Source organism: Sorex fumeus, unplaced genomic scaffold (genome assembly GCF_029834395.1).
Source record: "Sorex fumeus unplaced genomic scaffold, SorFum_2.1 ptg000131l, whole genome shotgun sequence".
Classification (NCBI taxonomy): Eukaryota; Metazoa; Chordata; class Mammalia; order Eulipotyphla; family Soricidae; genus Sorex; species Sorex fumeus.
Window position 1 is genome coordinate 14133798 of NW_026606188.1, and position 25877 is coordinate 14159674.

General features: G+C 41.3%; 1 protein-coding gene across 1 annotated transcript in view; it reads left to right on the forward strand.

The window, feature by feature from the left end:
• The window catches only part of MAN2A1 (mannosidase alpha class 2A member 1), a 205571-nt gene that overhangs the window by 82554 nt on the left and 97140 nt on the right, over positions 1-25877 (forward strand). Inside the window, exons 5-8 of the mRNA XM_056139074.1 lie at positions 3771-3898; positions 16203-16376; positions 19277-19463; positions 23076-23253. Of these exons, the coding sequence (XP_055995049.1) occupies positions 3771-3898; positions 16203-16376; positions 19277-19463; positions 23076-23253 (667 nt within the window). The remainder of the gene's footprint in view (positions 1-3770; positions 3899-16202; positions 16377-19276; positions 19464-23075; positions 23254-25877) is intronic.

Below are 25877 nucleotides of genomic sequence, written 5' to 3' on the forward strand. Positions count from 1 at the left end.
TAATGCTGTCACCCCCATGCCATTGCCCTGGCCCTTTAGCTTACAAATGGCATCAGGCCAAAGCTTCCTGTCCAGTTGCTGATTTGCCTGTCACATTCGGAGGAAGCGAACAGTTCACTGAGCCGTTCCCACTGACCAGGCCAGGCCCGCTGAGTCTCACTGCTCAGTCTGAATCTTCCTCAGTCACATGTTCACTCTGCTGGGTGGGAAAACCATGCTAAGAGGACCTGTGCCTCCTGTTCTCTCATTCATCATATGACGTCACTAATGCCTGTGGTGATGGACTCCTGTCATTCTTCTGGAAAGCTCCATGAACCTGCTGTTTCTATCGTTCTTTGTTTTCCATGAGATTATTTGGCCTCCTTAGGAGCTTGTTTTAAATCACTCTGCTTGAAGCTTCAAGCAACAAAAACAAACGAGGCAATTTCTTTTCTGCTAATTTGTTAGCTATTTCAATAACATCCCACATTAAAAAATTCTTTCTTAATTTCATACTCTGACCCACCAATATGTCTGTTTGTGGGGAAAGTCACTTATGATAGAGTCGATTATAAAATCGACTTTTTTTCTCCAAGAGAAAGTGCAGATTGCTTCTTGTTACAGAATGTTTCATGCTGTAATCACAGATTTGTTCTTTCCATCTTTACCTCAGCATTTCTCCCCCTTCATTTTGCTCCTCCTCTGTTTTCCTGCTGCTTGAGACTTCATTGTTTTCCTCATACTTCTCCTCCTTTCCCCATTTCTTCTTGGTTTTAGTCCCCTAAAAGTGAGCTGGGTTTTTGTTTGTTTTGTTTTATTTTTTAATTGGCTTGTCCTTCTAAACTTTCCTTCCTTGTTCCTTCTGGATGCCTCACCGTCATGTCAAAGAGCCCTGTCCAAGTTCTTACTACTTAAGCCCGAGGGAGAAGGACAGATTTCCAGATGATCTTTCACCGGATATTGACAGAGCCAGAGCCAGTGAGTGGACACTATCCAATGATAACAAACCTGTGGACCTGACTAGAACTCAGGCTACCAAGTAGGGGAGAATCAGTGGGTGAGGAGTGGGAAAGAAAGAGACTGACTCATGTGACATAAGAACAGTGATGGAGGGCCTATGGCATTTTGGGGTGGTAGGTGCAGTAACTTGGTGGGTGCAGTAACTTTGTGTATTATATACATTAATGTCAACATGCTCTACTTCAAATACAACAAAAAGAACAATACATACCCATCATTGCAAAATAATCTGCCTTTTCCATTCATCTGAGTTGGCTGTGCATTGGTGACACCGTGCCTGAAATTCATATTCCCAGTCACAGGTGAATACATCTTGCTTCTGTGTCTAACCATTTCCTAAATCTTCTGATGGTGTTTCATGAAATGTCTTGCTCCTCTCCTGGATTATTCAGAACTCTTTATAACTGACCCTTTGCATATGTCTGTGAGCTGCATGCACTGTAGCATTGTCCTCCCATTGTTCATCGATTTGCTCAAGCAGGCACCAATAACGTCTCCATTGTGAGACTTGTTACTGTTTTTGGCATATCGAGTATGCCACGGGTAGCTTGCCAGGCTCTGCCATGTGGGTGGGATACTCTCGGTAGCTTGCCAGGGCTCTCTGAGAGGAATGGAGGAATCGAACCGGCATTGGCTGTGTGCAAAGCAAACGCCCTCCTGATTGTGCTATTGCTCCAGCCCCTAGAATCGGTGTTAGTGCTCCTTTGAAATGGACAGCCACGTCCACTCCTTCCCCACTCTTTTCTTCTTATCTGAGGGTCCTCTCTCTCTCAGTGCTGCTGCAGCAGAGTCAGCACAAGGTGGGGCTGTGAGGCTTCATGCTCATGTGGCTGGTTGTCGGGCAGGAGAGAGGGCACGTCTAAGCCAACATAGTAATTCTGCTGCTGGAAAGTGCTGTTGGAGGTTAGTGTGGTAGTGCAGTGGGTGATTTACGCCAGAAGCTCAGGGAGACTTGGAGGACATGAGATGTGAGGGAATCTGGGATCCAATGAAAATAAGCAGGTAAGAAAGTTTGAAGAACATTGTAATGAATAAGAGACTCTCGTGCATTCCTCCAAATTAGTAGTCAGGATAGTCTTTAACTATGGGTATGGATAAAATCTCAGAAACACGTCACAGTAGCATTTCAGCCACCCAGGGGAGAGGGAAAAGATAATTGAATTTTTTTTGTTTGTTTGTTTAGTTGACATTTTTTAGAGCTCATTTATGCCAGTGGAACAGCATTTATATTAACAGAACTGAAAAAGGAAGAAATTCTATCATTGGGGTGGATTTTTTTTTCTCTTCTATCTATGCTTCAGAATTTGTAATTGGTTTGCTTTTCTCTGCTCAAGAAGAGCAAAGATTTTATTTTGACAACTTTATTTCTAAAATTTCCCCGAAGATTACTTTATTATGATACTAAGAGGCAGAGGCCAGATTTCTCTATTGGATGTTCGGGGGTTGAATCCCAAATCCCTCCTGACACCTGAACTTCCAAAGAGATGGTCATGAGGTCTAGGGGTGGGTCTAATTCATGACTCCAGAGAAACTTTGTCTTTGAAATTGAGACATGGTGAGATACACAGTTACAAAGTTGTTCATGCTTGGGTTTTAGTCTTGGAGTGTTCCAACATCTGTCCCTTCACCAGTGCATGTTTCCCTCCAAAGATCCGGTAACCCTCCTGCCCCCCAGCCTCCCTCCCTCCCTCCCTCCCTCCCCTCTTCCTCCTCCTCCCTCCCTTCTTTTGGGCATTATGGTTTGCAATACAGATCCTGGAGGCCACCCTGTTTGGTCCTTTGCCCCCTGTCCACACACATCTCCCATCCTGAGTGATCCGTTCCACCCATCGGTGTCATAACCTCCCCTTCCAGGGAAGCTTCTTGTTGGTCTTTAGTTTACCCAGAGCTGGTCACGTGGTTATCCGTCATGGTATTTTGGTAAAGGTGAACTCAGTGGACAGATAATATTCATGCTAAAGCTTTTCATGCAATAATGAGAGAGAAACTAGATAACTTACATTTTGACTGGGTCTGGAATGGTGCTTTATAATGCACTCTGTAATCTCAGAGGCCTGTGATGTATACAGACTCTAGGTTTGTTATTATTACTGTTGTATAGTTGCGTGATTAACTTAGCAGTCTCAGAACTGAAATAAATTATTTTTTTTAAATTATAGATATGTTTAAAAATATACTTAAAATGACTGCCTTAATAGCAGACACTTAGCAGGCATGTTAGGTGTGTGTTGTGACAGGGCTCCTGAAGGGTTTCTGCTGGACTCCTTTGCGCCCGAGAAGTACAACCCTAGCATCTTTCGTTCATTATACATTTGATTTTGAAAGTATTTTTCATTCTGTGTTAGAAACATCTAATGTTGCCAAAGTTTTTGTGACTGCCACGTTTAGTTACACAACCCTACACAGAAGCTGGCCATGTAAGACTCAGAAAAATTAAAATCAGACCTGACTGTTAATATTAAGAATCACTGAGGTTGTGTAGAGTATTATACCCGTGTGATATGAAAAATTCAGTTTGAGTGTCTGAAGGTCACCTTCAACATCTGCTGCGGGTGGGAGGGGGGTGGGGGACACTCCTGAGCATCAGAGCCTGGGGGCACCCCCCGCCCAAGTACTATCTGGGATGGCTCCAAATGAAAATAAAAGTGTGTTTTTTTTAAGTGTATAATAAAATGCGTTATATTTAAGGGTTGTCTAGTGTTCTGTTAACTGTTTAGTTTATCCGAAGTTTTTATATGTATGTTAATGTAAACTCATTGCTTCTTTCCTAGTTTACTAGCAAATGGCCAGTTGGAAATTGTGACAGGTGGCTGGGTTATGTCTGATGAAGCCACTGCACATTATTTTGCCATAATTGATCAGCTTATTGAAGGACATCAGTGGCTGGAAAAAAATCTTGGTATGTATCAATATCTTTCCCCTTCATTTGAGCTATTTTGTACAATTGATTTTTGAATTATTTTTCCAATACTGATAGTTGTTGAATAATTTATCAGCCATTAATTTATGATTTTGTTTGTTGAACTCAGCTATATAGATCTAATATGGCCACCTTTACTTTTTTTTTCTCTCTCTTGTTAATTTTTTAAAATTTTATGTTTTAAAATACTTTTTATAAAAAAATTACTCTGGGAATTTCATATTATGTTAAGATTCTTGGTTGCTATCAGGGAGATTTTTTCACTTAAGAAAATAAAAGCAAGCAAAGATAAAGTAAGATGGAAAGAAAGGTCTTAGAATTTCCTTTGGTAAATCCTAGGATAAGGTCGCTTCAGATTCTTTTGGAACCAGAGGACTTGGAGTCTGTTGTCCGGGCACTGGCTCCTTTTTCATTTTCCATGGATTCTTGTCTTTCCCTCACATAATTAATAAGATGGCCCTGGCCACCTCGGAGTGTCTTTGATCAGTCTGACAGCAGCCAGAGGAATTGTGCTTTGTACCTTCCCCCCATTGCCCTACTTGACTCAGACACTCTTTTCTCTGAGGCAGCTACTGAGGCCAGAGATGGGGAAGGGAATCAGGACTGCAGGCGGGGTCAGTTTGGTGAAATAGTTGTGAGGAGGGTTGCGTGGAGGGCAGGGACTGCCTCAGCCACTGTATGGCTGGATCCTCCTTGGGCTATGAGGATCCTTTATCAGGCTGCTGGGCCAATGCTGTGCTGATAAAATCAGAAGCATACTGATCTTACAGACTCGGGACTGACTCACTGGAGCCTTTGTTATGTTTATGCTTGTAGCCTGTAACATGCGTGTGATTCTTCTCAAACATTTCTTGTCTCTCAGTACTATATAATTTTCTGTTTGGTAAGTATAGTTATATTTATTGATATTTTTTCTAGATATCATTTAAGGAATTTTTTTTTTGTTTAAAATCCTCACACCCATTAATTCTTTTGTTTTGGAATGATTTTGAACAAAGAAAAGACTCTTGAAGAGTGCCCAGTAACAGTGACTGACATTTTAGCACACCTGCTCTTAAGGGCCTTGTCCATGTTATTTTTAGGGTGAGGCACAGCTGTTCTACTCATGCAGAAATCAGATAACGTGGCAGGTCTGAGGCTGCTGTCCTTAGAAAGATCTCGTTTGTTAAATCTTGCTAAGTCACTTGCATTCAGTCCCCATGAATCCACACTTTTAAAAGGTGAATTTAAGAAGACTGTAAGGATGTAAAGAAAAAATTACGGTGAGCAAAAGAAGCCACATCCAACAGAGTTAAGTTCATAGAAACAAGTGATAAACTATGCACACCCAATCAACAGTGATGGAAGTCAGAGCAGTTGGTCACAGAGGGAGTGTTCCCTAAATGTTAGAGGAACTCCCTTTCCAAATGGTTCAGAAAGACAGCACACTTTACCCTAAATAATTACTTCCTCCTGGGAATCTAGAACCCTGTTTGTGTGTTTTCAAGAGGTCCGGTGGCGCTCAGTCTCTCCTGCCACCCGCGTTCGTGGTCTCGGGCCGCTTCCCCCACCCCGGGGAGGTTGATGGCGATGGGCAGGTGAAGGAACAAATGAGGGCCACGCTGGTCGGTTTATTCCAATCTTCACTCCCCTTCTGCTTCTCATTCTCAAGCCTGACCCCCTCTCACCTCTGATTCTGCCCTCTGGAGCCCAAGACTGAGTCTGAGCCTCAGCCTCCTCCTCAGCCTCCCGCCCCCTCCGAGTTTACAGTCTTAGTTCATATAGCAATCATGTAAGGTGGTTTGAGCATTAACAAATCAGCAAAGAGAGGTAATCCCACTCCTCCCTCCTCCTCCTCCTCAAGGAGATTAACTCAAGGATAAAATCTCATCTAAAGAGATTATTCCAGATTACTAGGAGATCTGCTCAAGGGGATCCCAACAAGGGTGTGTTCTTTCCTCAGATAGTAATCTACTTAAATAGTTGTAGTAAGTCTACTTCCAATATTTCTAGCAATGTCATTCTGTATGAGCACAGTAAGAGATATAAACTTACAGTTTGGTTCTTCCTGAGGACATCTCACTATATATTCCTTAGTCCTCAGGCCAGATTAGTCTTCCTAGCCCCAGCAGGGTCCTAGTCTCATCGTTACTTTTGGATCGTGACAGCATTTGTCCATGATCATGCCCTCAACTTATAGTTGAGTGTTGTGGCGCTTTGTCCTGGCCCATTTTGATGCCAGGGTAGCTCACAGCTTGCCCTGGGTCCTTTCAGTCCCTTGTCAGGACCCTGCTTTTGGGGTGCTAGGAACTAAGGGCAACTGAGTCAAGAAAGCAGATGCCCAGGAGTAAATATTATTCGGAGTCAATCAACTCCCAAGTTACAAAGCATAATATTAACTGTCTTCCTGTGTCCCTACAGAAAGGACATTGCTTTAAGGTAAACTATGCAAAAGACATAATTTACAATACAAGTTCAGTGTCTTAGAAGGATCTGATTTTACAAGCTAACAGTATCTGATTAGGGAGAAAAGGTGATTAGCCGATTGGGGAGGAGAGCACAGAAAAGAGTTTACAGATAAATACAGATGGAATGGGAGAGACTCTGAGCACTGTGATGGGTATAACCAGATAAACCTAAGCTCCCTGTGACAATGTTACCCTACACTTGTTATGTTCTAGGCAGAAGGTAAAGGACCTGACTCCTAATCCAAGCCCTGGGCATTGAGTCACCAGTCAGTGCTGGGTTCCATGTCAGGACTCTGTGTTTCCATTCCCGTGGCTCTTTTTTGCCTCATTTCCTTTACTGTACTCACCATAGCCTGAAGTGTGACTATATGCCAAGTCCTGTAAGTCATCCGAACAAGTCATTACCATTGGGGGGGGGGGGGTTCCTTGAAGAACCCCAGCTCAATATCACATTTTCTTAACAAGACTCTAAGCCAAGAGTATTCCTTTCATAAGTCTCAGTTGTTATGGAGGTTTTCTTTATGTTTAGCTTGTATTTACATAATTTACATGCAGTGCAACCTATAAATCTAAACTGCAGAGTTCAAGTTTTGACAAATGAATGAACGCACTTTACTAAGACTTTCATCACCTCAGAGAATTCTCCCCATCCCTAACACTCCCTCTGTGACCAACTGCTCTGATTTCCATCACTGTTGATTGGGTGTGTATATTTTGTCACTTGTTTCTATGAACTGAACTCTGTTGAATGTGGCTTCTTTTGCTCACCATAATTTTTTCCTTACATCCTTACAGTCTTTTTAAATTCACCTTTTAAAAGTGTGGATTCATGGGGACTGAAGAGATTGTATGGCAGGGAGGGCATTTGCCTTGTATGCAGCCGACCTGGGTTCAATCACTGGCATTCGTAATGGTTTCCCTGAGCAATGCCAGGAGCAATTCTTGAGTGCACAGCCAGGAGTAACCTTTGAACGTCGCCGAGTGTGACCCACAAAGCAAAAAAAGAAAAAAAAAGGTTTCTTTCTTTCTCTCTCTCTCTTTTTCTCTCTCTCTTTCTTTCTTTCTTTCTTTCTTTCTTTCTTTCTTTCTTTCTTTCTTTCCCTCCCTCCCTTCCTCTCTTTCTCTCTTTCTTTAATTTCTCTCTCTTCCCTCCCTCCCTCCCTCCGTCCCTCCCTTTCTCCCTCCCTCCCTTCCTCCCTCCCTCTCTCCCTCTCTTCCTTTCTATATTCAGAGTTATGCGACTTTCTTCACCATCTCTTTGTAGAAAGCTTTTGGTTTTTTTCATCTTCTAGAATAACTTTGTTCCCACTAATAGGCCCTCACTTTCTAGAAGATTCTTCTTGCCCTAGAGACTGACAACACCAACCTATTTTTTGCATTTCTCTATTTAATTATGTATGCTAATGTTCATAATCAGCATAAATGGTCATACAGCGGTTTTTTTTTTTGTGACTTTCACTTATTGAGCTATTCTGTTTCTTCCATATTGTAGGACTTTTCAGTGTTTCTTTTTATGACTGAATAATAGTTTTTCGTAGGAACTATCCTGTGTTTATCCATTAAGTTGGTAAATGTTTAGATTGTTCACTTTTTAACTATTGTAGTAATGCTTCCTACACCTTTATGTAAGTTTTTTAGCGTATGTTTTTCTTATCTTTGGGTGAGATTTCTAGGGTTCTCTGGTAACCCGTTTCTTTTTAGCATGGCACGGAACCATTTAATTGCTTTTTGGAAACACCCCATTTTTCATTTCCCCCACTAGCAATTGATGATTATTGTTGTTTATAGTTTTCTTTTAACCAACTGTCTTCAATATGGCCTTGATTTGCGTTTTCCTGTAGGCAAAAGATGTTATGTATCATTTCATGTGTTCTTTGGCTATTTGCATATCTTCTTTGGAAAAGTGTTTATTCAAATCACTTTTTAGATGGGCTCATTGTGTTTTCATACCTGTAGAAATTGCTTATATATGTTCTTGATTCAAATTTCTTGACACACTGTTTCACAAGTGTTATTTTTATTTTTATGAATTAACTTTTTCCAGGTTTAATCTCTGTCTCCCTGTGTTCCCCCAACACTGCACAGTGCAGCTCTGAGACCCCAGCACTGAGGGGTAATTTGGCATCCCCAGCATTGCAGGGTCTGAGAAACACTGCAGTCTTGGACCCTTGCATTGAACCGCGGGTTCAGTTACAGAGAAAAGTCCCCCGAGGACCTGCTGTAGAGACACCAAGACAAAACAAAGAGTGTGAGCTTACTTCCTGCATGCCTGCTTTCCTTCCTTTCTATTAACTTGCCAACTTTTTAAAATTTGAGGTTTTATAACTGTCTCTTGTCCATACTAGTTTTTAATCCTAATTTAAATAAAAATTCATATAAAATATCCTTGGAGTCACTGTATCACTTTCATCCCATTCATCGATTTACTTGAGTGGGTACCAGTAACATCTCCACTCATCCCAGCCCTGAGATTTTAGCAGCCCCTGTTTGGAATAGTTTAGTTTTATTAATATTATTCAAGACTTAATTTTTAGATATAATAGGTTCTTAAAGGCAAGTACTGGTGGCAGATTTTTCAGGTGTTCGGGTCTGACTTTGTTTGGATCGGGTGCTCTTCGCTTCTTTACCGACAAAATGGTGTGTCAAATTTTGGAAAGGAGAACACTGGGAACGACATATCCATTCTACAGAATTTGGTATGTGGGCAGGTGGACGTGGCTATCGAAGAGATCCGAGTAGAAGTCGTGGATAATCTTCTGCATTGCCCTTCTGAAAGATGTGATAGATCCATCAGAACGTCGGAAGGCAGTCATCTTGGTCTTGTAATTGGCGAAGGACAGGCAGGCAGTGTGAATACTTTTCCCGGCTTCTGCCGCATCAGCCAACACTGCTGCTCTTCTCTCTTTGAGGTCTTCCTTTATTGCTTCTCTGCACAGCTTTGCGAGCTCAGACGTGAGCTTGTGATTTCCTGAGGCTCACACCAAACCACATTGGCGAATGAGCTCGAGAGTTTCCGAAGACAGGCGTCTTTTTGTGGCTTTCTCTCTCTCGGCATTCCTTGCACAATCATGGAGGTACTGAACCAGTCAATTGTATTTCTCGCCAATGTTGTCAACAACGGCATCTTCCTTATATTTCTGTAATAGTGCCAAAGAGCTCCCAGTTGATGGTCATTCTGGGAATTCTCTTAAACTTCGCAGCCCTTTCTCCCTACTCTGTGAAGTAGAATTTTGAACGAAGAAGACGGTGGTCTGATCCCGTTTGGAATTTTGGGACAGCAGCGACATTGGTTAGACAAAACTGTCAGTTGAATATGATTTGGTCAGTTTTGTTGTGGAACTGGGAGACTCCCATATCCAACATTTAGATTCGGCCTTTTGGAACTATGAGTTACTATGGATGGTTTTCGTCAATATGATGAACTCAGACAGTCTCTCACCCTGTTTGGTCCATTCTAGACTGTAGATTCTGATGTGGAATTCTTCGGGCAACCTTCTCAGTCCTATCTTTGCATTAAAATCACCAACAATGACCTTGTAGAAGGTGTGAGGTTTTTTTGTACAACTTTTCCAGCTCCATGCAGAACTTCTCAGTTTCTTCTTCATTGTAGTTGGATGTTGGTGTGTAGATGACAAAGATAGAAACTGCCGGCAACAAGCCACATCCATTCAAGCATAAGTGTCCTATTTGATTAGTTAGGCATTCAAACAAATTGATGCTCATGGCCAATTTCATGGTTTTTTTGTTTGTTTTTAATTTTATTGAATCACCATGAGATAGATAGTTACAAGCTTTCATGTTTGGGTTACAATCACACTATGATCAAACACCCATCCCTTCACCAGTGCACATTCCCCACCACCAATATCCCCAGTATACCCCCCTTTCCCACCCCCTCCCTCCCTCCATGGCAGTCATGATTCCCCATAATCTCTACTTTTGGGCATTATGGTTTGCAGTACAGACTCTGAGAGGTTATCGTGTTTGGTCCTTTATCTACTTTCTGCACACATCTCCCATCTCGACTGATTCTTCCAGCCATCTTTTCCTTAGTGATCCCTTCTCTATTCCAGCTGCCTTCTCCCCTTTGCTAATGAGGCAGGCTTCAGCTATGGAGCAATCTATCTGTCCCATGTTTCTACTATCCTTAGGTGTCAGCCACATGTTATGTTGTTTTATAATCCACAAATGAGTGTAGTCCATCTATGTCTGTCCCTCTCCTTCTGACTCATTTCACTTAGCATGATACTCTCCATGTCTATCCATTTACAAGCAAAGTTCATGACCTCATCTCTCCTGACAGCTGCATAGTTTTCCATTGTGTAGATGTACCAAAGTTTCTTTAACCAGTCATCTGTTCTAGGGCATTTGGGTTGTTTTCATATTTTGGCTATTGTGAACAGTGCTGCAGTGAACATATAGGTACAGATGTCATTTCTACTGAATATATTGGGATATATTCCCAGAAGTGGTATTGCAGGGTCATATGGAAGTTCAGTTTCTAGTTTTTGAAGGACTGTCCATGTTGTTTTCCAGAAAGGCTGGGCTAGTAGGCATTCCCAACAACAGTAAAAGAGTGTCCCTTTTTCCCTACATCCACACCAGCACTGGTTGCTTTTGTTCTTTTGAATGTGTGACAGTCTCTATGGTGTGAGATGATATCTCATTGTTCTTTTGATTTGCATCTCGCTGATGGCTAGCCATGTGGAGCATTTTTGGAGAATTTCATGTTGACAAGGACACCAGCACCACCCATGCCTCTACTGTCACATGTTCCAAGGAACATTTCTTCTCCAGTGTTGAAAACGGCGGGATGTCATCGATGCCTTCTCATCTCAGTCAATCCAGTAACATCATACTTGGTCTTCTGTGTTTGCACCATCAGGTCTTCAATGAATGCTTCCGATGCCAGCGTACATGCGTTGAAAGTACAGTTATTTTAGTCCTTCGTTTTGGAAGCCTAGTTCGGCCCCGAGATTTTATCAACCTCGCCTTGCTGGTCCTTCCTAACGGTGCCATATTGAGGGCTCTTTCAGGGTCAGGGGAATGAGACCCATTCTTGTACTGTTTTTGGCATATCGAATACACTACGAGTAGCTTGCCAGGCTCTACGATGTGGGCAAGATACCCTCGGCAGCTTGCTGGGTTCTCCGAGAGGGACAGATTCTTTTAAGGCAGCCTCCAATCGCCCTTACAGGTGCTCCCAGTCTACCGAATGCAAGCTTTTGGTTGATTGGCATAAGCTTTTGTTTGACCGATATGTTGTAATGATATGCACACTGACAAACAGGCACCTGCCTGTGTCTCTGGGCAGCACCTGCTGGTTCACTTCTCACTGGTTGGCACTGTTGCCACCCCGCCATGATGAGGCAGTGAACCATTGAGGGGAACTCCACCCTTCTTCCTGCACTAACATATGTCTCAGAGACCTGTACCCTATGGATAAGAACGCTATTTGGGTCTCCCAAAGAGAAATCAAAAGAACTATGCTTGGAGTATCACACTTCACTCACATGAGAGAAGAATCTGGAGTTTCGATCTCCATCGATGATCAAGTATCAGGGACGCTGCCTCGTTTGCCAAGGTATCGAAAATCAGATGGGCCGGACACGTAATGCGATTTGGAGACAAATGCTGGACTTACAGCCATTACCAACTGGATTCAACGGGACATCAAAAGAACGCCCGAATGCCCGCCCACAAGATGGTTGGACTTCTTCGTTAAGACCCTGAATGAACGGTTTGATGCTTTTCATGTTCCTCAAGTGAGCAGACACCATTGGGCTACACTAGTACCCTACAGGGACAAATGGAGATGCTACTGGCGCCCGCTCGAGCAAATAGATGAGCAATGAAATGACAAGTGATACAAGTGAAAAGGTTCTCAAAAATTGTATGGCATATTCATTCTATTTTAGATTTTTTTTTCTTTTTGGATTATACCTGGCAGTGCTCAGGGATTACTCCTGACTATGCATTCAGGAATTACTTCTGGTGGTGCTCAGGGGACTCCAGGGATTGACCCTGGGTCAGCTGCGTGCAAGGAAAACGTCCTACCTGCTGTACTATCGCTCCAGCCCATATTTTAGTGATTGTTTCCTGTAGTTTATCTAATATTTTAACTTTTGTATATTTGAGTATTTTATTTGAGATAATATCTGTTTAAAAGAGTAAATATTTATAGTTTTTACACATCTAGTATTACAGTATACCCACCCCCAGAGTGCTAGTATGGCTTGTGGACCCTTCAGCCACTCCCCCTCCATCCCTGTCCTCCCACTGGTTCTTCATGTAACCCATATCAACGAGATCATTCAGGATCTGTTTCCTTCTGATTTGTTTTGCTCCCTATAGCCCTCTCCAGTTTTATTTACATAGCAGATGTCAGAGTTTCATCCTCCTTCAAGTGAGGAGCGTTCCACTGTTTGTATATGTCTATCTGTATCCTGTCTCTTCTCTCCGTTCACGGCTCTTGGGTTGTTCTGGATCTTGGCTATTGTAACCAGTACTGCAGTGAACAGTGGTGTGCATAGTTTCTTTCTGAATTATTGTGTGCTTGGTGTAGATACTTTGGAATGCTCCAACTGGATCATGTGGTAGTTCTGTTTTCAGTTTTTGAGAAGTTTTTTACAGGTGCTTAACCAGTTTTTGTTCCCCCCAGCAGTGAATGAGGGTTTCTTTTTCCTGCACTGCCTACCAGCGTTCACTGTTTTTAGCCTTTGTAATATCGACCATTCTCATGGTATGAGCAGTGCCTTCACTGCTGTTTTCCTTTGCCTTTCTCCGATAATCAATAGGGATCATTAATTTTTTCAGATGCCTGCTGACCATTCTTTGGAGAAGTGTCTGGTCATCATTTCTCCTGGTTTTATAATGAAGTTTGTGATTTTTTGTGTTTAGTTTTGTGAGTTATTAATATATTTCTATATCTTGTTTATTATCTTTGTCAGATATATGGTATATGGAAATTTTTGTCTTATTCAGTTGGTATGCTTAATTATTTTACCCTTGTATAAAGGCACAAAATCTTCCCCATGAACTTTCTCGGTTTTCTTGGACACCATTTCCTTTTTATGAAATTTTGGATTTTTCTTATATTTCCCTTTCCCTTACATCCTTTGATCTTTTAATGTCCTCTCCCCCCCCCCCCCCCAAACCAAAGAAATCCCAGTGATTCCTCTCTGCTCTCACTGGGTGTCATTTTTTTTCTTTAATTTGTATCAGAAGTTTATGAAAATGTTGACATGTTTTCTTTAAGACATTCCTTCCTTTAAGAGTTTCTTTTATTTCAGTGCAGATTCGTGTCTGCTTTTATGATGGAATAAAAATCCTTAGGGATGAGGGGCTGGAGCTGTAGCCTAGCGGGTGTGACATTTGCCTTGCACCACCAGGTGTAGCACCAAACAAATCAGTGATGTTAAAGTGATTGGTCTTTCTGCAGTATTTGATGCTGATTTGGGCTCTTTTTTTTTTAAAAAACTTCCCTATTTATTTTATAACATATAATTTCAAATTGTGGCTGGATAGATAGAACAGGGATTAAGGACCACGGTTTGCATGTGGCTGACTGCAGTTTGATCCCAGCCCTCCCAAGCACCTGTGGGTGCAACCCTGAGCACTAGCAGGATGGCGCAAGTAACCTGCAGCACTGCATCCCTGGCCCTAGCACCAAACTGCCTACTGTGGTTCAGGAATTGCCAGAAGGGCCTCCAGGGCCTCCTGCGCACCATTCGGAGAAACCCTCACCTCCATTCCTACCCCCCACCTCCATCCCCCTAGAAAGTTTAGACTTAGAAAAGTTTCTTACTGGGATTTTCTGGAATCTCACACCTAGAGTCACATATTGTATTTAGTCTGTTTTCAGTGTTCTCTAATCTGAAAAGTTTCCCTAGAATTTCTTTGGATATTTCTGGATTTTGTTCTTTCTTTTTTAAAAACAGTAGAAAGCAAGTTGCATGATTTCATTGTTCCTTGCAGCTGCATAGTATTCCATTGTGTATATATACACCACATCTTCATAATCTGTTCATCTGTCACTGGACACCTTGGCTGATTCCATGTCTTAGCTATTGTCCTGAGTCCATCAGTGACTAATTTGCTGTAACCTGGTTGGATCTGGAGGGTATCATGTTCAAGTAAGCCAGAAGAAGGACAAACACAGGATGACCTCACTTATCTGTGGGATATAGAACACTGGATGGGGAAATGTAGTAAAAGAGGGATGCTTAGAATATCTTCGACCCCAGTGTTTAGAGAGGAGGACAGGGAAGGAAAGAAATCAAGGAGGAAGAAGAGAGCAAAAAGTAATGCTTGAAAAGGCATCAGGGCTTTAGTTATCCTAGTGATCTGGGGGAGAGGTAGAGCCATATATTCGAAACACAGATTCTACGGAACTGTAAACTTGAGCTCTAAGCAGCGACCACTGAAACTGTAATGTGCATGCCAAGCCAGCAGGCAGGGAGGGCTGGGGGTTTGGGAGGAGAGGGAAACAGTGGTGGAGGGATTGGTGTTGAATTATTGTATACCTAAAAATCAACTACCACTGATTGTAAGTCATAGTTCTTTAAAAGAAATTAATACATATGTGTGTGTGTATATATATGTGTGTATATATGTGTGTGTATGTATATGTATATATACACACACACACACATATATATATGTATATATATATATATATGTATATAAAAGAGCAAAACTGAGCATTTTTTCCCAACTAGGAAAGCTACTCCTGACTGTTCACCTACCAGCAGAGTGCTTTTAGGTGAGAGGATTGATGCTAATGAGCCCAGGGTAGGTGGTTTCCCCTTGTACTTGGGTGATTCTGGCCCATAATGGCCTTGATATTGACAGAGAGAGTTCTCTATTGGATAAAGTTGAGTTTGTCTACTTCCTCATGGATAGAGCAGGGTATTTCCTATTGAATCCTGTCATGCAAGGATTAGTATCTTGCTTGATCTATTTTGATAGATGGCCCTTGGGCTGACTTCATGTCCTTCTCACATAGTTCTGTCAGGTAGAGCTTCCTGTTGTACTGGTTGTTTCTGTGTTGTATGGTTGCTTTTACCCCCTTCCTACTTAATTAATTTGTGGGAGATATATCGAGAATACTAGTGTTGCTCATCAAGCTTCTTATTGTACTTTTAGGATCCACTGAGGAAATTGTTTTATTCCTTCTCTAATAGTTGACATTCAATTAAAAGGAAGAATTTTCCATTTTCTTTCATCTGTGGGCTCTTGGATTCTTATTAAGTAGGGTATAATGTAGTGCTGCCATATTTTGACACCACAGTTTTCTCCAGCTTGGCCAGAGGAAGTTCCTTCAGGTTGTTTTCCTGAGTTATTTTAATGTATTCCCTTGATTCTTTGGTTTTCCTTTCTTTTTTTAAATCTTGTGACCCAGTAATATGAATTAGTCTTATCTTGTATGTTTCTGGCCTCAGCCTTGAAATTAACTATTTTTTATAACTTTTTTATGTGTTTGTACTGGAATTAAAAGGTAAAGGTAAAGGGCCTCCCGTTGTTCATCGATTTGCTCGAGCGGGCCCAGTAACGTCTCCATTGGAGACTTTGTTGTTACTGTGTTTGGCATATCGAATACGTCCCGGAGAGCTTGCCAGGCTCTGCCGTGTGGGCAAGATACTCTCGGTTGCTTGCCGGGCTCTCCCGAGAGGGACGGAGGAATCGAACTCGGGTCGGCCATGTTGACTGCGTGCAAGGTAAACGCCCTACCACTGTGCTATCGCTCCAGTGAACTTTGTTGGATTTGAATGTTTTGTAACTTATTACTTAATTTATAACTGTTAAAGAATAATACTTATTTTCTTTACCAACAGGAGTGAAACCTCGATCCGGTTGGGCTATTGATCCTTTTGGACATTCACCAACAATGGCTTATCTTCTAAAACGTGCTGGATTTTCTCGTATGTTGATCCAGAGAGTGCATTATGCAGTTAAAAAATATTTTGCTTTGCACAAAACACTGGAATTTTTTTGGAGACAGAATTGGGGTATGTAAAGGTTTGATTATGTTACTATCTCACTGGACCCTGCCTCATAAGAATCAGGATCTCATATCGTGAAACCTGGTTGTTTAAAGATGCTCATTCTTTGAGTTATTTTTCCTAAGTATTTGTGTCAAGATTTTTTAAGCAGTAGTGAAGATATTTGCCTAAAGAGCATGGCAATGCCTAAGGAAGTAAATAAATATTAGGACTCGGCTTTTAAATGATTTTAACTTCTGTTTTTAAAGGCGTCTTTTTTTTTTTCTCACAAAGTTGAACTTGGCTTAAAGCAGTGCTACTCAGCCTGGCCATATATTCAAAGTAGATTCCAGTTTATTCCAGGGGGTTATAAGGAGGAAAATTGCCTAAGTTGGGGGCCATGATATGAGAGTAGGTGTCCACTGCCAGGACTGGCCACAGGATTCAAACAAAGTCAGAAGTGGGCCAGGTTTGGGAGCAAAGTCAGTGGGCTGCTTAGCTTGGCGTCAGCCAGTGCCCTTTTTTTCCTCCGGCTGGTTCCCACACACAGTAAAGTGAGCCTTTCAGAAGCTGATTCCCAGAGCCCTCCTACTTCCTGTAGTATCTAGTTTTGTTGAGTGTTGTAGGCACCCAAACATCCCAAGGATACACTTCTGCAGCTCTTAGTTGAGGAAGAAAAGAAAAGCAAGGGTTAGTCCACCAGAGAGGTCTTTGCCTTTCCCACCCTCCGATTTCTTATTCATATGTTAGGTTTTACAGTGAACTGCACATTGGCTTATATCTGCTGTCACCACTCTTGATGGGTTGGAACAGTGATCTTTGAAATTTTGCTTAGTCATTCACCCTTTTAAACGGTGAAGAATTAAAGTCATAGATGACATGAATTCGTTGTCAGAAGTTAAACAGGAAGGAAGGGTAAAGCTAAGATATTTTTTTCGAGTTTTTGAAGGCCAGGCCTTGTTCTGGCACACATTGTCTTTCCATTATTGAGTTCTCATAAGACTAGCTGACTGAAGAATCTTATCGATAGTAGTGTCCAGAATTACTGCTATATTTTATATTTGCTTTCTGTGTTCTATAGACTTTCCCTTAAAAATGTACAGAAAATCATTTGTAAATATTGATATAAGTTAGGTAATTTCTTAATTTGGAAAATTAAATGTTTGGGGAAAACAAGATTTGTCTAGGGTTATAGTTTGGATAGTTCGGCCAAAATGTAAAGAGTCATATTAACATTTTTGTCGGGTTGGAGACACATACAACTTGATCAGGGCTTACTCCCAGCTCTGCATTCAGGAATTACTCCTGGTGGGACTCAGGGAACCCTCTGGGGCACCGGGGATTGAACCTGGTCAGCAGCATGTATGCAAAGCCCCTGTTTACTGTACTATATCTCTTGCCCCTCATGGTAACTATTTAGTGAATGATTACTAATTGAAGCAACACTACTTAAACAATTGCCTATATTCAAGTTGCCCGTAAATATAAATCAGTAAGAAAGTACCAAGAACTTTTATGAACTTAATACCATAAGTATTAAGAAATATAGAAAGCGTCGGAAGAAATATAGAAAACGTTGTTGCCTAACAGGAAATTAGTCTAATTTTATAAAAGGCAAATAACACTGAATGCAGTTGGTCTGCTGAAATGTGTACATGAGCTGCTAGTAGGGAGATGTGTGGTGAGGTGGGGGAGTGTGCTTGAGTCAGAGGAGGAAGGGATCAGAAGTCTCCTCCTTCAGGGGCGGGGAGAAGCTCTGGGCGCTTGCAGGAGCCAGCAGTGTCTGCGCCTGACCCTGGGACTGCGCCAACACCCACTGAAGTAGCTTTTCAATGGGAGCATCAACTTAGGATTGTTTGAAGGGATGGAGGCGAGAAAAAAAATGTGCTATTTCAGGGCGTCTCTCATATGCACTTCTCCATTGCTTTAAAAGCATGTTTTACAACTGAGTTGAGCTTCTTTGTGTGTGTTGGTTCTAATGAAGCAGTTATTTTTATTCTTTGAAATAGATTTTTTCCCTTTTCTCTAGTATGAAAGTGATAAATCCATTGCTGGAAATTGGAAATGCATACATAAATAAAAGGGTGGAGGTACTCAGAGGTCAAGATCATACGAAGAGTCATTTTTAGCTGCTAGTTGAATTTTTCTCTGATCTCACTGCGTGTCAGATGTCTCACTTCTGGGGCAGAGAGAGCAGCACATGCTGTCCCAAAGGTTTTCATTCACAGCTCTGCCATGGGATCCGTGTGCATCTCCCACACCCTCTTTTGTCCTCTTTGTTTTTATGAAACATACCTGTTCTTTTCCTCTGAATCTTCCTGCTAAAGAGTTCCAGTGACCTTCAGTGAACAGGAGATAGACTCCCAGTCCATACTTCCCTTACGCTGCTGTGTGAAAGAAAAGAATCGAAAGAATTCGAAGAAAGTGAAGAGAAAGAAAGAATTGGAATGGAAAGTGAAAGAATTGGAATTGGCCCTGTATTTTCAGAAGCCCCCAGTATCCCATCTGTCCCTTTCCTCGAGTGACTGCCTCTTTTCTCACTCAGCCTCTTTGAGCTACTATAATCCTGTCTCACAAGTTTCCCACTAGGTTGATGACAGATGTGGCAGGCACTGACCATTAGGTCTGGACAAGCCCTTTCTAACTGGTGTGTTGGCTCCATCTGTGTCTTCCAGGTCAGCATGTGCAGGGTCACCCCGGGTTTTTCAGGTCACAGCTAAGTTGAAACAGAAGAGTTAGAGAGAGAATGAGGCATGAGGTTTTCCTTTAGTAGGTAGATATCAGTGCTGCTGGGACATAGTGCCAGTAGTTAACGGGGTTGTGGGTGTATATTAGTATTTGCTCTATGTGGAAAGTATGGATTTTGAACAGTTTTGGGAAACACAGAATATCTGAATGCAGGTTTGTGTTTTGGCTCTGTGTTCCAGATCTGGGCTCTGACACGGACATATTCTGCCACATGATGCCTTTCTACAGCTACGACATCCCTCACACCTGCGGGCCAGACCCCAAGATATGCTGCCAGTTTGATTTTAAACGGTTACCTGGAGGCAGGTTTGGTTGTCCCTGGGGAATCCCCCCAGAAGCAATAACTCATCAAAATGTCCAAAGCAGGTATGAAAATAGGCATTTCATCTCAATCTCAGAAGCAGCTCAGCTGCCCTTTGCTGAAGGGTGGAGTAAGTGGCTTTTAGTTGTCAGCATAGTCAAGGTATTCTTCCAGACCAGATGGAGGGGCTTACAATGCCAGCGCCCCCACTGGGCCACATGTGTTACAGCTTAGTAGAAAATGAAGAACACTAGATCATTGTACAGTGGGCAATTTGAGATCCAGTTATTACCATCGCCTTTGCTCCCATTACAAAATCCTTCTACTGTATTTGATTGATTTCATGTGCTTTGGTTGATCATAAAACTTTTGGTCTATTATATAAATCTGTAAGAAAAGCAATCCAATGGTAAAAACACATTTATAGAAATAGAACACATAAGGAGTGTAATTATATATGCTCCCTTAATAACAGTTTTAGTAATAATGAATTCTCCATTCTGATGAATACACATCTTTTTATCTTTCTGATGTTTTTGACTTACTGAAAATTTTAATTAGGAATATTTATACTCTAAGATACTTAAGTAAAAATCAAAGGAATTAATCTTTTTGTTTTGAAGAAAATTGAGTTAGTTATAGAAGCAACTCTTTATGCCCTTGTACATATAGTTCTAATTTTGGTCCTCTCAAAATTTTATTTCTTCATTTAAAAACTGTTTGTGCATAATTAAAACATCATGTTGTAAAACAAAACAAGTCCACTGGGAAAAGTAACATAGCATTATGGTCATATCTATCTATTTTTAAAAAAGAGCTTTTAAAAAAATGTATATATCATTTTGCTCATTGTGCTTGGTGTCATCTATACAACTTGCCTGTCAAAGTTGCTATGGTCCTACCGGGTTGTTTAATAAAAAGTTTTTTTTTTTTTAAAGATGTATGTGAGGAAAAAGTCAGACTGGGTATCTTTAGTTGTGATTCTATAAAGATTGTTCCGTCTGAGCCTCACAGTAACAGACATGGCAGCATGTTTGCTGGGACCCGGGCACCCTGGGCACCCTTTCTCTCACTATGACATCAGTGGTTTTGACCAGACTTATGCATCAACTTAGTTTCATTTTCTTAGTTCCTTCAGCAGTAAGAATCAGTACATGACACCGAACCTCCTGCTTGCTCAGGGTAGGCCAGTCAGGCATCGAATCAAAATACAAGATATAACATGGCAGAAAGGTGTAGGGGGTGGCAGAGTGGAGGAGGAGGGGAAGGACTGCACTCTCCAGGAGAAGAGTTGTGGGCTGGGCGAGGCTGTGGCATGCTCCTCATCAGCTCTCAGCTGGGCAGAGAGAGGAAAGTTCTCTTTCTTTTGAAAATTCGATCACAATCATCCTGTTGTTGGTCGATTGCCTCGAGCAGGAACCAGTAATGTCTCCTTCGCCCTAGCCCTGAGATTTAAAAAAGTGCCATAATCAAGGCTCTTTCAGGGTTAAGAGAATAAAACCCATCGTTGTTACTGGTATTTGTCATATTGGGTATGCCACGGGGAGTTTGCCAGACTCTGTCGTGTGGGCAGGTTATATTCAGTAGCTTGCCAGGTTGTCCAAAGTCAGAATGAGCTGGGTTTTATAGTCTCTGGGTCTTGGCCGTTGATGGGATTACACGGCGCGGGGAAGGGGGGGAGGGGGGGCAGTTGGTGGGTGTGACCCCTGCCTACTGGAAGATGAAGGATCTGGGTGGAGGATGCTCAGCACTGATCCAAGCAGGCTTGGAGATCTCAGCCCCGGGACCCGCGTGCCTTTGTTCCTCTGCTGGTACCTTCATGCCTGTGGAGAGTGGTCTCAGCATGGTTGTGGCTGGTTCCGGAGGTCTTCGGCTGCCGGGGCTCTGCTTGGGGCAGGGAGGGAAATTCAACCCAGCCCCCTCCAAGGGGCCTTGGAAAGGACAGCCAGGCGTGGGGGCAGGAGACTCTGCCTTTTGAAAATTAGTCATTGATTTTTTTATTTGATTTTATTTTTTACCATTTTTACTGCAGCAGTGGGATTCACAGTACTCTTAGTTGCACTTTTTTTCATTCATAAGCCATCCCAGCCCTGCGCCCGTCAGCTGCTGGCCCAGGAGCCCCTGCCAGCCACTGCCCCCTCCATATTCCATAGAGGAAACCTCCACTTCTGCTGACCGTGGCTGTTGACTTCCCACATTAAGAGCGGGAGTGGAGAATTAGAACAGATTCCAAACAGTCATCCAGCGAAACAGTTTCCAAATGAAACAGTTATCGTTAATATTTGAGGTTTTATATGTGAGAGGTGGTATACCAAACAGTGAACTTAGGAATGCATTTAAGATTCCCATATCGTGCTTCAGCTTGTTTCGTGGGAGAGAGGGGATGAGCAAGCAGAGTAGTAGTTTATACCTATGATGTATATATATGTTTTTGGTTCTTATTTATCATACTGTATGGTTAATATCATTGTGCATGTATTTTTATTATAAATAAAGTTATGTTGGAGAAATATGAAATTATTAAATTACTAGTCAAATGTAACTTCTAAATACTGATTTTATAAAACTTAAGCATTGTTATATAGGAATATTATGGTTACATTTTACTCTCTGAGCGATTACATTTTTGCTAACAGTTTAGTTGCAGTGTTTTCAGATACTATCAATATTGAAGATACAATGAGATTCTAAATTTAAGTGTTTTTCATAATTTCTGTAAGATGCCTCTTTTCCATTCATGTTCTTTGAGTTTCTTCATGAGATTTTGCATTCTAAATTGAAATTTATTTCTGAATAACCCTTTACTTGGCAGTTGTAATGCTGAGTTTGATATATTTGTTATTTATTAGTAATTTGTGTTCTCATAAAAATAAATAACTGCTTCTTTTTAAATTTAATTTTTTTATTCTTTCTCTTGCTTATATGCTTATATTCCCAGATTTCTTCAAATGGTGCCTCAACATTTCCCAAAGGCTTCCTGCATCATGCTAGAATCTGAAATAGAAAAGCATATCACTTTTCTGTTCGATTGACCTTATGATTTGTGGGTTAGAGCTTAGGGAGGTGGATACCAAATAGCACATTTGACTCCTAATCTTTATTTTTTGATCAGCATTGAGGACTACAGCAAGGAATCAGGAAGCACAATGATGGCTGGTGTGAGGTTGATTTTACTCCTTTTGAAGAGGAAATCAAGTCTTAAGATTTTTTTCCCCAAAACTATGTGATAGTTAATTAGGCAGTTTTAAATACGGCTAAGAAATACTTCAAACTTTTAAAGCACATATGTAGGGTCTAGTCTCTGTGACTGGACATGAAGAAGGCATTAATGCTCCCTCTAACCATACACTGACATGACTTTATTTCCATATGATGAACCATTGGAAAATGATTAAATTTTTGAAAACTGATAAAACATCATAAATCTTAATTTTTAAATTTATTATAGAAATGGTAATGTGTTTAAAATGGTGTTGAAATTTATGGTCTTGGTGTTCACTTTACTTCACATGAATCTTCTAAGTGGATCATGACAATATGGTAGCTTCTAAGACTGCCTTGTAAATCATACTCATCAGGAATATGGGTAAAATATACATTATCATTTTGTTGAAGAAAATGCTTCTTGATGTTGTCCTCTTCATCAGGCTATACACATTTCCCCTTTTCTTTTGTAGAGCTGAGCTCCTTCTAGACCAGTACCGAAAGAAATCTAAACTTTTCCGCACTAACGTTGTCCTGGCACCCCTGGGGGATGATTTCCGCTACTGTGAACGCCGGGAATGGGATTCTCAGTACAAGAACTATCAGATGCTATTTGACTACATGAATTCTCAACCTGGGCTTAATGTTAAGGTAATAAGGAAATAGTGAGTTGCGATCCAGCTTTCATTAGGAAATGAAGCACAGTGGCCTGCCTGAGTTTCTCTGACTGGTACCCCAGTATTTTGCAGCTCTTCTATGAGAGGGAATTGTACTGAGTTACGTGTATGTGCCTTAGTTTCTTGGTTCATGCTTGTCTGCTTTTCCTTTTCCAATCAAATCACGTGATTGTGGTTGAAAATATGCACCCCCTTGCATATGTTTCTCAGTGGTGTCCGTCCTGTTTCTCTACACTTGAGAGTTGAGCGTTTTGTGATACAGCTGTATGACACACAGACACAGAGGGACATGCTATGAATATTACGAACAAGTGTCTTTCATCTAGAACACATAGTACTTCCTTAAATCAGATAGCTAAAATTAATCGTTGGCCTGTATAGTTTCTACTCCTTTTTTGTAACTTAAGACACATTTAAAGTATGCCTTGAAGTTTGCAAAGAGCGAGTGTGCTCCTTCACGCACTCCAAGGCTGATGGAGACGGCCATGAGGCCCCGCTGACAGCTCTCCAGTTCCACCCCTTCCTGTCCCTGGGTGATTCCTTAGTGTATCTCAGGCGTCATCCTGTTTGTCTGCAGCCACTGTAGTATGTGTGCCCGTGTCAGAAAGACCAAGACAGCACGTCTCAAGTAAAAGTGATCGCTGATTCAATATCCCTGTCCAGGTTTTCCTGATCTGAAAATAGTATGCTGTTGTTCTGTCTCAGCCTGCCCCTCGGGCCCAGGCTTCTTCCTTGCTCTGACTATGAGTCGCTCCTGAAGGGCTCGGGGCCATATCTTGATAAATCTGGTCTCTTCCCTGTATAAAAATAAAACTGATTTTTACATTATGCACTGTACCCAGGAACCTTGTTGTAATTATTTTCTTTACCAGAATTTTTGACCCTTTAAAGAGCTTTTAAACCATCGCCCCCCACCCCATGTGAACAGTTATACCTGTTCTCTGTGGGATATTTAAAGTTGTTTTGCCTAATTTGAGAGTACTGATTTATTATTCTTCAAATGAAAAATAAAAATCTTTGAGTTAAGTTGGCTAAAACAGTGATAAGCAAGATGGCCTATTTGTGAGTGACATCTATTCTTATTGAATCATTTATGTAATTTTTCCTGTATCCTGATAGAGGAGTTTATCTAGAAATAATCTTGAAATAATGTTGTTTCACAGAAGATATGATGTACTGCCTTTTAATAATAAAATAATTTTGGCATCTTTATTTGGTTTTGGTTTTAGGCATCCAATTATTTTCTTTGAGCCAACAAAGGATTATAGAAAAATTTATTTTAAGCATTTCCTTTTAAAGCTAACCTCACATGTGAAAAATTATATGCAGTCCTTTAAGATTGAATTAAGTTTGTGAGAAAGAATCAAAGGCCACTTAAACTTGGCTTTGGAAAACTAGCAAGAAAAAATTATCTTTGGGAACTAGAGAGAAAGCACACAGAGTAAGGTGCTTTTCTAGCACACAGCCAGCATGAGTTTGATGTTTGAGCTCTATGAGACGTGGTCTCTGAGTACAGAACAGTGTCACCCCCCCAAAAAATAAATAAATAAATTATTTTCATCCTGGGCAGTGTCAGAAATTAAGTATCTTAAAAGGGTATATGTTGTTAGAAACATGCCAGAGAATATGAAAATTTAAAATAGAAAGAAATGTTTACTGTAAAGCCCTCATTATATAAGTGAGGAAATCAGAAATTTTTAGATTGTTGAATATTTCTGTTATCAATTTGAATGCTTGATTGAGTTCACCTGAACCGATTCAATTCATGTGAAATGTCTTTGTATATCTGACTTTTATGTTCACACACATACTTATATTCTGCTCCCTATGTTATAATATGTGCTATAGAAAATGATTAACACTTCGTTTATTATAATCGGGCTGGAGCGATAGCACAGCAGGTAGGGCGTTCACCTTACAAGCGGCCAACATGGCCGACCCGAGTTCGATTCCTCCGCCCCTCTCGGAGAGCCCGGCAAGCTACTGAGAGTATTTGATATGCCAGACACAGTAACAACAAAGTTTCCAATGGAGACATTACTGGGCCCGCTCGAGCAAATCGACGATCAATGGGAGGGCCTTTACCTTTTATTATAATCAGCGTAGACTTGCAGTTGAGAAGTAACACAATATTACTAGTGCTTATTAGCTATTAAGCTTTTTAAGGGCTGGAACAAGAGCACAGCAGGTAGGGCTTTTGCCTTGCATGTGGCCGACCTGGGTTCGATTCCTCCATCCCTTTTGGAGAATCTGGCAAACTACCGCGAGTATCCTCCCCGCACAGCAGAGCCTGGCAAGCTCCCCGTGTCATATTTGATATGCCAAAAACAGTAAAAACAAGTCTCACAATGGAGACGTTAACTGGTTCCCACTTGAGCAAATCGATGAGCAGTGCTACAGTACTAGGTTTTTAAAGTGCTATACTTTAATTTAGTAAAGTCTTTGGTTCTTTTTCTTTTCTTTTCTTTTTTCCTTATTTCCCACGGGAAACGGTTTATGACCTCGGCAATGCTCAGGGTTTCCTCCTGGCTCTGCACTCAGAATCGCTCCTGACAGTTCTTGGGAACCAGTTGATATAGCAATGGTCGAACCTGGGTA